Genomic DNA, 13,075 nt, shown 5'->3' with positions numbered 1-13,075 from the left:
CTACAAATATGCAAGGTCAAAAAACATGAGTTAGAAATACACCCATTTTATATTTAGTGCTAAGAAAACGAGCTAATTGGGTAATTGGAAAGTCTCCCTCTGTAAAATAAACTAATGCTAATTACGTTACAATTTTTATGTTGTTTACTTTGAGCTGAGCTGAAAATACTAAAAAGATACACTCTTGTTAAAAGCATAAACAACCAAAGCAACCACAAAATACAGAAATGTAATCAAAACATAGCTTCAGCTTTGGCATCACACAAAATTTCCTATAAAACAAAATTAGGTTTAATAAGAGGCTGATAAAGAGTCCAGTCTAGCCCTATGCATATCTAGAACCATACATATAGTATATGATTAGCAAAATGCTCTATTTATTCCAAGCTACAAACTATATCGGTGAAGCAATATACCGAAATTGTTTCTGAATGAAAGAGCAGATGGAATGCATGACAGGAACATAATGTGGTAAATTAGTCTGTCGCTTGCTATGTTCCACATCTGTCAGATTTTTTTAATCCACTTTTGTACTTTAGCCGAGTGGCTGTTCTGTTGCTGTAGCCGTGTGCAGCTGGTAAATTAATTTAAGGGAAACAAAAGTGCATGTATAAGTAATTTACATCTAAAAAACATAATTTTGAAGGGAAACGTACCGTTTGTTCAAACAGTTGTTAGACTAAAGAAATTAAACTGCACTGTGTGTGCTGGTGAGAGTGTGTATCACTGGGAATTTGATCCCATGATAAACAGTAGCGCTAGCCCTGCATCAGACTGGCCAGGCTGTAGCCCGCCTCTCGCCCTGGGACAGCTGGGATAGGCTCTAGACCCCCTGCGACAATGATAAGGATAAGCAGAAGAGGATGGACAGATAGATGAATAAATGTTAGATGTAATTCCTAAATCAGGCTTTTTTACCCTTTTCCACAAATTATTTTAGCTTCTCAATGTTTAGTACATTGACTGGAAAAGCATTTGATATATTCCTATATCGACACAAAGACTATGAAAGTGATAAACTGCAGTGGATGGAGATTGCATGTGGGTGTACCCAACACATAAATACAGTAAATATATGCAAAACATTTTTAAAGAACATTTTGATATTTTGGATAAGAAGCAATTGATTATAAAAAAAGAGGCTATAATACATGTAATATTCTACTGAGTCAATTTTTAAACCAGCTATCAAACTGGATACGATCAAGTTGTGTTTGAACTTACACAACATATTTAAATGGATTTCATCTACACAGTCCTGCGTCTCTAGATTCTAGTTGGGCTGGAAAAATACACACAAATGGTGAAGCTAAGCAAAGTGATGATAAGGGTGAAACTGTGTACTAAACAGCTGGATAAACTAACATACTGCTGCTGCAGACTTCACAGTTATATGAAAAAAATGGAAACAAATGATTGTGAGTTCGCTGATATTGTCAGTTCTGTGCAAAAAGCAATATATTCAAATGTGTTTTTTCCACTTTAATTGAGAAAACAATTATTTAAAAAGAAACATGGCTTAGAACACCTTCCAGTGGTAAAAATAACTAAATATATAAACTTGTGATTGCGTTTTCTTTTCTTTTCCTTTCTTTTTGTTTTCCAGCTCTATAATTTGTTCCCTCCAGTGTACTGTACTTTTACTCACTAATGATGCATATCTTAGGCATGAAAAAATAATTATCATGCAGAGCTAAAGTCTATAGAAGGCTTCTGGTGTTTCTTAGTTTCGAGACCATTTTTTTGTTCTTCTTTTATAAGTGCTTTGAACCGGCAAGCCCCCTCTAGTATTCCAGCATCACAGTGAGCGCAGTCAGTGTGATGTGGAGAAAAACAGAAAGGAGCAAAAGACTTTTTCTTTTTCCTCAAATCAAATTTTAAATCTGGTGACATTTTGTCAAAAGATAGTCGATGTAATGCGTTAACAGTCTTAACGGCACCCAGCTTGTCTGAAACTCATCAGCGAGAGTCAGTTGTGCATATCTCACCTCCAGAGTGGAGACTGTGCACAGCAAGAGAGAGGAAGCTGTCTCGCCATCATAAGCACATTTTGTCAGCAGGACATGTAAACTGTCATGGAGACGCAGTGTGCAGTATGGGCAAAAGAGAAGCCGGGTGTTCACTATGCAATCTGTTCATTGTCTGTTAGTTCATTTCACACAGATCAATGCCACAAACGAACTTTCTCCTTCTGCCACAGAGTACATTTTGACTAGTGAAGAAAACTTCTCCTCTGCACTAGATATACTTCATTTTTTCCATTACAAGCCACATTTATTTACTTAGGCAGCTTTTTCTGTGCTTCCAATCAGTTGTTTTTGTGCAGCTCCATCACGGCTGCCCTGACACCTCTTGTATTCACGGAAAAAAATAAAAGGAAAAAAAAAATACTGTACATAGTTCCAAAGACTGCGCTAGAAAGTTACAAAAGAAACTCCAAAATGGATTTACAATGTAACAGCCAACATTTTTTTTAATGTTTGCTTTGTCTTCATCTCACAAAGACCGTGAAGCTTTGGAACATGAATAATGGCTACAGAGACGTACAAATATTCCATATGAAAAACAAATCCTCCGTGAGCTGGGCCATTATGTACAGGGCGGTATGATATGTAAGGTAAATGGGAATAAAATCTTTGTATATTCTTGCTATATATATATATAACTTCATTCATCTCAGCTCAAAACACTGCAAGTCGCCTATTTCATCATTGTAATTTAGCTGTTTGCAAGCTTTTATACACAGATGGGAACATTTACTAAACCTGTCACCATTTTCCATCAGGGATGAACATTTTGCATCTCTTTAATTTTTTTTCACAGCACAGATATTACTAAGAATATAGCTGTAAATGACCTCGGTCGCACCTAATTTGCATAAATTGCTACTAAGGAACATCTGATTCTGCAGCATTATGATGCTATATGAGGAAACGGTGCTTAGGACTGGAGCTGAAAGCCATTAAAAATCAAGTTAATATGATATGAGGGACCATCTGGAAACAGAAATGCAAAATCATGCGAAAAAATAACCATTTGTCGTTGTATTGAATCTTTTGTAGTATGACTAGTGCAAGACTGAGAGCTCAGCCACAGTGATTTTGACCAATCTTTTAATCTGCCTTTATCGCTCCTATACATTTCCCCTTAAATATCAGAAATACACTTTTCCCTATAGTGATGGTCAATCTATAATGGTAATAACCTGAATACATTTCTATTCCCTTATAAGATCTTTGCAAATAGGTGTCAGTATAGCTCATTTGGTTGTATAGAAAACCCATATACTAAAGGGGTGCAGTACCTTGAGTTTAAGTCTGCAAATAAAAATTTGGATTCCCTAAATATACTATTTCAGGTGAACTAAACAATTTTTGTGTTCTATTTTTAGGAAACAAAACCTTTTCTTTACCTTGCTTAAAAATGTAAGCAAACACAACTGTGCTTGCAGCAACTCCGAATTTAACACTGCATATATGTACAGTGCTGTGAAAAGGTATTTGCCCTCTTCTTGATCTCTTAGTTTTTTGCATATTTGTTACACTTCAATGTAAAATAGTAATTGCCCCCTAAACCTAATAGCTGCTTGCGTCACCCTTTGTAGCAAGAACTATATCCAAGCTTTTGCAATAACTGGCAATGCGTCTTTTACATCACCACTTTGCTTTGTAGAATTGCTTTAATTCAGGCTCATTGGAGAGCTGAATTAAACAGCCTGTCTAAGGTGATGCTAAAGCAGCTCAATCTGATTTAAGCACAGACCTTAACAGGCCATTGCAAAATATTCATTTGGGTTTTTTTTTAACCATCCAGGTGGAGTTGCTGGAGTCTTTCGGCTCATTGTCCATAACCCAAGTGTCCCTGAGCTTAAGGTCATGAACTGACAGACGGGCTTTCTTTATTAGATTTTTCTAGTAGAATTCATGGTTGCATCCATTTCACCCATCAAGCCATCCATTTCAAGTTGTCCAGCTGCTGAAACAGCAAAGCAGCCCAGACCATCATACTACCGCAACCATGTTTGACTGATGGTATGATCTTTCTATGATGCTATGTTTGTTTTTGCCAGATGTAACAGGACTCAAACCTTGCAAAGTTTCACTCTTGCCTTGTCAGTCCATAGAATATTATCCTAAAAGTCTTGGGGATCATTGATATGGTTTTTGACAAATGTGAGATGAGCCTTTGTGTCCTTTAAGGTCAGCAGTGGTCTTTGGAAATCTCCCATGGCTGCACTCCTGGAGTAATTTTAGTAGCCATGGGAGATTATGTTCACCAATTTTCAGTTTTCTCCATTTTCTTAATGGCTCTCCATTGTGGTTCACTGGAATCTCAAAACCTTAGAAATGGTTTTGTAACCCTATTCGTAGATGTCAATGACTTTGTTTTTCATCTTTTCTTGAGCTTCTTCAGACCCCAGTATAACGTATTTCTACAGGTTCATTTTTTAGGGATTTCTTGATTTAGTGTGTCTGGCAGTAATCAGGTCTGCATGTGGCTAATAAAATAGAACCCAGCTTTCCAAAAAATGTGATTAATCACAGTTAATTTAGGTGGGTTTGGAAAGCATTTTCTCCTTAATAAATGAAATCTCCATTTAAAAAATCTGCAAGTAAAAAATCAGATATGAGCCAAATACATGACTTACAACACTGTATGTTCCCATAGATCTTATAGGTAAATATGTACAGTTTGAACAGAGATATATTCCCTCATTATAGAGGAAATGAAGGTGGGGGCAATTGGAGATTCGAGCTCTATATTTAAAAAAAATCACATTGCAGAGAATGAATATTTGGTTTCTCACCTGAAATAGCTCCTAAAATAAACCTGGGTACTTCAGCTGCACTGACATAATCACATTTCTTTTTCATAAGCTTTTGTTGCAGACTATACGGCTGAACTTGGAGAAAACTTGTGGAGAAAAACACAAAAATAGATGGAATGATCAACAGAAGATCCACGGCAGATTTTCTTTAGTATATGATTTCATTGCAGTCAAGTTAACCAACAGGAAAAATGGCCCAAACTTTGCATATTCCTTTGAAACACTGCAAACTTTAATTTCACAGGAGGATAACTTTGATTTCCTGAATGTAAAGGAGACCCAGGCTGGGAGTGCAGCCAAGTCATCAGGTGTGACACTATAGCTCACTTCAGCGAGACCTCGGTTGAATATCAAAGTGCTAATGTATTGTGTGTATTATTAGCATAATGCCTAGTTCAGGGGATAACAAAGCACTGTGCACAGAGCGGGCTGAGGAAAATAAATGAGCACTGCCGTTTGCAACGTGCTTGAAAGGACTTGCAATGTGGCTGCAGGCTTTGGAATTTTTGCTTATTTTTTCACACTCATGCGCGCAAACACACGGCCTAACACATCTGTATCCACAGAAAGGTCAGCAGGAATAGTTATATTTCTCACCTCTCTCTCAGCATAATAATTTTGGGCTGAGTTTGACACCTTTTGCTGAGGGTGAAGAGCTTGTTGATAATGCGTCGTGCTTTGCTCAGGAGCTGCTGGGTGCTGAGCTCCAGCTGTTTGTAGCGCTGGAGAATGGTCGGCTCCGTTTTCCAGAAATATTGAATGGCCGATGCGTTCAGAGCATAGAATGTAGGAAGCCTTCGAACAAAGTTCTGGAACTCATCTGAAAGACAGAGGACAGGCAAGATAGTTTAGTCTGTGTTGGAAAAGAAGTGGATGGTTCCTGTCTGACTTTGCCTAACTGACTTGAATGCTTTCTCACTATATTTGGCTAATTTAGTCAAGCCAAAATGAGAAAATCAGTTCGCAGAGTCCTTGTTGACTGAAGAGCTGTGGGGCAAACTGGAAGTGATATTGTTTGAAGCATAGGCTAATAGAAAAAGGCAGAGCTAAATACGGTGATGGGGTAAGATTCATTAATGAATAGCATACAGATTTTCTGCAGCAAGTCTGTCAGGGGGAAATCAGGATGGGCATGGAGCACAGAGGATAACATCTGTCAGCCCTTCAGAAATGCTGTTTGCCTCGTGTGCTAACAGATTACATTTCAATAACAATATCATCACAATCATGATTGGATGTATGGAAAATCGAAAACATGCTCACTTCTGATTAGAAAAAGACCGTGCTGTTTGTCTGGATAATAAAGCATCAATTTGGGAAACCAATTAAGCCCCAACGCCTTTCCTGCTGATTATGCAAAAAGCTTTACACGTTCCTGTGAAATTAAGTGTTTTCTATGACCTGTATTTTGAGAACTAAAGAAAAATCACATGGTGCTGCCGCCACCATTTTTTTTTCTTTCTTCTAATCACACATTTAGCAGATTGTGTGATATATTAATTTGTCTTAACTAAAATTAGTTTAAAAGATAAGACCATTACTGGCGTCCAATGAGATGACATAATCCAAGAATGAGTCTTTTAAAACATCCCATGCGTGTCTTCATCGTAATAACCATCACTGTGATTTACATTTTCAATAACAACAGGATTCTGCGTCGAAGAAGAAGAAGAATATATCTCAGCTTACATAAATATTTTAGCATTGCGCTTAACTTATTGAAACATTAAAACATCAGTCATGCAAACATGCAATAAAAACAAGCTTAGTAGCAAAATGCAAATCTGACAGGACAAAGCAAGTTTAAGTGACACTGGCTGTTAAAGGATGTCATGTAAAAATAAAAATACATCCCAAAAAAGACTGGCTAATGTCAGCTAAAACAACTAAAATACGATATTGTCAGACCATTGTCCAGTTATAGAAAAAAAGGAGAAAAAAAACATAATCCATAAAAGTAGCATAAGAAAATAATTTTTCATTCATGAGAATATTGTTTGTTACATGTTTCAGTATGTGTGAAATATATATAACAGTGTTAATTCTCTAACTGAGATTTGCTGCGTTATTGCGGTTATGGTGTTAACATCATTTTAACAAGATTAACACTGACAGCACTAATATATAATATTAATGTAGACTGGCTATGCACACATTGTATAGAAGGATTACTATAAATATTATATTTCCCAATAAATCTAAATTTCCCAACTATTTTAACTAGTACGATTTATTATTCTGGAAGACAAAAGCGATTTAAGTGGTTGACTATGAAAATTAAAAACCAGGGTAATATAAATGTGTTCAGTCTGAAAAAAATAACTGTGGGAGTGGCTCAATAGCCACGTGTTTAGCTATTACATTGATACAAATGCCTCTAGCATTGAGTGGCTGGTTCTTTACTGCATCTTATTCAACCTTCCTCACATTTCCTGCCTCCTTTCACTGTCTAATAAAATGCCCAAAAGTGATTTTAAAAAAAGGAGCAGTAAATTGCTGATCCTTCAGCCACATTATCAAGATTACACATCGTGCAGTAACAGCTGGAATTTTTTTGTCTCTAGCATCCAACTAAAGTCTAACCTTTCCAATAAAGAGTTAATATTACTCACTTTTATTAAGGCCTACAAGTACCTGTGTTATAGATATATTGTGAGGATACAATAAGTAATCAATACTCAGAATATCATTCTTGCTTTTATTTTCTCTTGGTTACAATATTGCAATGGCATTTTATGGGAACCGAGAAAAGTGAACCTATTACTCCATTTTATAGAGTCCATGACCCTATACAGGTTGCCCATTACCTATAGAGCTGATTTTAACATTTTACTTATTAGTTTTAAAGTCCTTCATGCCCTGGCCCCATAATAAACAATACTATAAGTATTGAGCCATTCCTCCTTTCTCTATTTCTTGCTAGAAATGTATTGAAATGTGCAACCATACATGAAGATACAATATATTCGGTAAAAAATATTATTTCTTTAAGTAGTCCTCAGAGATAGCTGTAGAGGATTCTTGAAGAACATTCCAAAGCTCTTCTCTGGATGTTGGCTTCCTCCTGCTCACATGATGACAACAGTTTGAACCAAAGACTTCAAACTTGGATTCAAGTTTGAAATCTTTTTCAAGATACTCTGCAAGACTTGGCCACTGATTCTCAGTCCATGTTCTTGTGTAATCTGGGATACCTCAGACCCCTTTTCCCCATTTCCCTTCCTTCAAAATGGCTTCTTGTGAAATCATCTAAGTTGCCCAACAAGAAAACTGAAGGGGAGGCTGGATTGGCACCAAAACCTCTGAACAGGTGGATGTAATTGTCAGGTATATTGCCCTGACAGTGTGAGCAGCTGTTAGACGACGCAAAACCCAACGTGAACATCCGTTGACCCATTTGGTGCACTCTATGCAGGATTTTGTATTGTATTAATTGTAGACTGGGGTTTCTAGTCATTTTAACAGAGAGTTTTCCTGCATATTTTAGTTTGCACTATTCAGTAATTTGGGGGTTTTGAGACGGAGGAATTGCACCACACTTAATGGTGTTTGTAGTTTGACTTGATAAGGCTTAACTTTCTTTTTTTATTATAGATTTAATTTGTTGATATTCTAAAAATCTATTCTCGTTAATCCCATGTTGTAAAACTAATCTGTCAAATAGAATAGTCTGTTCTTTCAAATAGATGTACCAAGTATTTAATTCCTTTGCAACTCCAATCTGGGAAGTTTATCATATTGTTGTTTTGTAGAATATTAGGGTTGTTCCAGATGGGTGTACATTTACATTATAGTGAAGACTCATTTTTAGAAATTCTTGACAGCCATCCTTCCATTGAAAGCATTGCTGTTGAGGCTTTGGTGAACAGTAGATGGAACTTAGGTTATCTTTATCTAGTATTAAAGCTTGTTTGAAAGCGTTGAGTGTCACAAACATGGTAAAAATCAGAAAGTAAGATGGGGGCAAATACTTTTTCACAGCATTGTATGGCAGGTTTTAAGCTAATACCTCTTTGCTGGTGTAAAAACACTATTTGATGCCAGTCAGACTGTGTTATTGTTGCTATTTTTTCTAGATTCAACTAAAAAAATGGAAACAATTTATGGTACTTAATGTACCTGATGATGTCGTTTTAAATTTGTTCTCTATCTTGTATCTATGTGTTGGCACAACATTGGTTTATCCCTTGAGTTAAGCGCTGTTTAAATTTTTAAATGATTAATCGGTCTGTGTTATGTGAGTTAATAATTTTAAAAAAATGGTCAGGTACAAGGACTAGTCTTGAAAATGAGTGAAAAAGCAGCAAATGTCCAAAGGAAAACTGTGAAAGACCATCAGAAAGCTTGGAGGACTATGTCTCAAGACTACTTAGAAGAAAAATTAAAAGAAGTCTGGCTCCTTGGAAGCAAATGATAGGGCGTGAGCTCACAGTACTACACACTGTACTACTTGCACAGTAATAGCTCAGCCTCAAATCCTCAGGCAGAAACCTGTTAAAAATTTCTATGTCAGTCTTAAACACAAAATACAATCGAGCATTTTCTCTTAGGACTCCTTGTTTGTGGAATGGTCTGGCTCGCTTTGTCAGTGTCACAGACCAAGACTCACTCCTGTTGCAGTGCTTTTTGTATTTTTTTAAATTATTTTGTATCCTTAACATTATTGGCATACTTCCATCTTATTTCTATTTATGTTCATTCCTTACAATGGATTCACATTGTATCTTGTTCTTATTTTGACATTGAACCTTGAGTTTTGACCTGTTTTAGTGGATATGTAAATTGTTTTTGTATTTTCTTCCCAGTAAGTTTGCTGACCCTGTGTTTCTGGGAGGAGTAGCAGATTTGACTTGAAAACATCCACAATAACAAACAATAGGTACATTCACTTCTTATTATTATTGATTATTTTATACTGTCATTTGACTCCTTAAGTAGGAAACATATAGAATATAGGTATACTTACAGGCTAAAAAACAATACTGATTAATTAAATATAGTTAGCATCATGGCAAAATCATAATGTTGAATAACCATGAGAAGGTGGGAATGGCAAGTAACTTCTTAACTACACTATTATTTTATCACCAAGACAACAATACCTCATCCCTGGAAACTTGCGCTCTAATGACCATTATTATCTTGTCAGCTGCTGAACCCAGGAAGGTAACGGCATTTTCCTTTTGTACAATTTTAAAAATAGAAGACATTGTCAGATTTTCAGGAACACAAGTACAGACACAGTGTGGGTCTTATCAAAAATAACACAAGGAGGTTGAAGGGTAACGACGTGTGTAAGGAGGCTTATTTGGCAGGGTTTTCTTAAATTACTTAATTATGAGGTTATAATTAATAATTTATGCGTCTTAGTAGTCCAGTAACTTTAAGCATGTATTTGACTTACTGCAACATATCGCAGTTTATTTAGACTAAAGCCTCTTGGAACTCTCTTGGATATGAAGTGCACTCTCTTATTTATGCTCCCCTGAGTCTAGTTTTTCACACTGTTTCAATGCTCTGTTATGACTACGGTGTGTCTTAGCCAAACACTGAGATAGGATACTGATCCAGGTATAAAAGATATGATGTCTTAATTATTAAACAGTTACCACTCAGTGGGTGGTGGGACTTAAAACAAATCATGTCCACCATCTTCTGATGTTAGGAAGCTCATTTAACAATAAGAGTTATGATTATTAATCTCTCTGCTGCTGGTGCGAGTTGTCCTCTATTAGATTGACTATACAAGTAGATCCTCAGGGGTTTCAAGGAAACTTATTTTTCATTATTTAATACAGCAGTGTAACTGCAGTTCTCTGGGCACCTTGCTGCTTAAGTCATTGCCAACTGCGCACTAATCAAGTTGCCCTTAGTACAGAAGCATGTAGCCGGTAATAACATACAGCCAGCTAGGTGCACTGAAAACAGCTTAAGGCAGAGCTGGAAATGAGTGAAACAGCAAGATGCCCTTAGAGCCTGTGGATGCAGCACAGTTTTAATAATGACAGGGGAACATGGAGGCAGAGCTATGCTGCAAGATACAGTAAAATTCAAGACTGAGGAAGAAGAGTTTGACATAACGGTCAACGGGTATATTAGTGGAAAAAAATTGCAAAAGCTAATGACACATTGGTTAATACAACTGCAACATCATTGCTAGTGCTATTACTAAGCTATTAAATTGTATTCTGTTAACAGATTAGAGCAACTGTATTGTGTTTCAAAAGGCATGACAGCTCCTACCGCAGTGAAGAGCTTACTTCTGACTGAATCACTGTTGACCCAGTAATATTGCTGTAATTGCTCCTCTTTCATGTACTGGACTTTGTAAATCATCTATGCATTTTTTTCCTAAAGACAGGTTCAAAGGTCACAAAAGAGTTATTAATCTGAATGCTCGAGAAGTGGTTCGATTTTCACCAGAGAAATTTTATTAATTTCATTATTTTGCTGTTTCTACTACGTCAGCTATTCACTTAATACCTCTTGCTGTATTAGGCCACTAAGACAAGTGTTACTGATCAATAATCAGTGCTGTTTTACGGCAGGATTGGATTTATAAGATTTTTACATCAACACAATGAAGTAAGGTACCTTCATTTCATTCATTTGTTAAGAGCCTTAACGTAGCTGATATTTAATTGTTTTAGAATACCTCCTCAAAACATCCTTTGTTTTACAGAAATCACACATCTTTTAATATTAATGATCCTCATACTTTGTAAGTCACAGAAAATTGAACATATCATTAAATCATCGAGGCCATGAAGTCAAGCTCAGCCGCAATCCAGGAAGATCAGCTGCTCTAAGAGAAGTCCACATCAGCTGATGGATGGATAGCTCTTACTCTTTTACACATCCATCACGCAAATCTTATACAGTGATTGCCATTTGTGTACCAATGTTCATCCATAGAAAGGCAGGGAGGTTCCACCCATGCTGCTAGATAGATATTACTGCAGACAATAGTCATCTGCAGATAATCTTCTTACTGAATGTAAATCAAAGACAATTAATGTAAGCTGTTGCATGCAAGAATTCCAAATAATACTAAATAAAAGGTGTGTACTGATATGTACAACTGACAATTTGTTATGATCAGGAAATGGTTTAATAGTTTATTTCCCCAAAATCCCTGAAAACAGATAAAAACAATAAAATTAAACCATGTGCAGAACAGGGAAAAAATCTGTTGTGTCTAAGTAAGTTAAATGAACAGGGCTTCTTAGTTGTTTTCATAACCATGTGTGTTTGCAGCTTCTTGCAAAAAGTATTACACTCTGTAATGTTGAATTTCTATTGCATAGATTGGATGTAATAGTCCCTTTTTCAAAGATCGTCAGTTTGATTTTTCCATCAGTGCCTCCAACAACAGGGTGTTATTTGCAGTCAGTGAGAGGGTCATTTAAAATGGCAAAAATAAATAAATAAATACAAATAAAAAAACACTGACCTGACTCTTCAAATTCTTGGTTAGCCATGTTCCAGGAATCTCGGATTTGCAGCAAACTAGCTTCCATAGCCCTCAGTTCCACCTCGGGGCAATTACACTGTGGATAGTCGACGGCACACTGGCACCAGCAGTCGTTGTTTCGGCACACAAACTGGCCCTCCTCATTACAGCCAATGTAGCTAAGAGCTGCTTGCACAAACCTGGCCCTCAGATACTCTGGCAGAATGGCCTGGAGGCCTAAGGCAAGGACAAAAACAGGGCACAAACATGGAAATGTCACATGGATGAATGAAGTGGGAGCTGTAAGCACTTTAGGTACTGCAAAAACTGTGTTTAGATAGCTTTTCTATGGTAGATCTGTAAATCACTGAAGACCAGCTCTCATTTTCTTTCTTTTTTTTCCTCTCCCATGCTTGACATACACTTGGCATCAGATGCAATATGCTGAGATTCAGTTTAAGTTTTATTTTTACTGTGTAGTTCTGCTACTTTTGTTCTGAATCATTACTGCCCAGGATTCACTTCAGAAGTCTGCAAGCAATGCATGGCTAGAAAAAAAAGCAAAAGAGTGATTGAAGCTAAATTCATTCTGACACTCTCGTGTTGCAGTTATAGGCCTGCCAGAGAACAGACACTGTGACAATTCCATCAGAAATTGGGGGAGTTCAATTATGGATGGCCAACCTTGCAAATGAATCTTGTTTTCAGGGCTCTGAACCAAAACGGAGCTGACAGAGTCGAGGTTGTCATAGTTACTGCATCCAAGAGGACCCGTCCTTGTTTCGGTCACCTAA

The 13,075-nt window shown here is 36.8% G+C and overlaps 1 protein-coding gene across 2 annotated transcripts in view; it reads right to left on the bottom strand.

The window, feature by feature from the left end:
- brinp3a.1 (bone morphogenetic protein/retinoic acid inducible neural-specific 3a, tandem duplicate 1) overlaps window positions 1-13,075 on the bottom strand; it is a 74,903-nt gene that overhangs the window by 18,574 nt on the left and 43,254 nt on the right. For both annotated transcript variants that reach the window (XM_085137455.1, XM_085137456.1), the window contains 3 exons: window positions 12,966-13,071; window positions 12,282-12,518; window positions 5,426-5,648 (listed from right to left, as the gene is read on the bottom strand). In XM_085137455.1, the coding sequence (XP_084993581.1) occupies window positions 5,426-5,648; window positions 12,282-12,518; window positions 12,966-13,071 (566 nt within the window). The remainder of the gene's footprint in view (window positions 1-5,425; window positions 5,649-12,281; window positions 12,519-12,965; window positions 13,072-13,075) is intronic.

The sequence above is a fragment of the Neolamprologus multifasciatus genome, chromosome 17 (assembly GCF_963576455.1).
Source record: "Neolamprologus multifasciatus chromosome 17, fNeoMul1.2, whole genome shotgun sequence".
NCBI classification, from domain to species: domain Eukaryota; kingdom Metazoa; phylum Chordata; class Actinopteri; order Cichliformes; family Cichlidae; genus Neolamprologus; species Neolamprologus multifasciatus.
The sequence above is the reverse complement of the archived record's forward strand: the minus strand, read 5'-3'. Positions and strand labels throughout refer to the sequence as shown.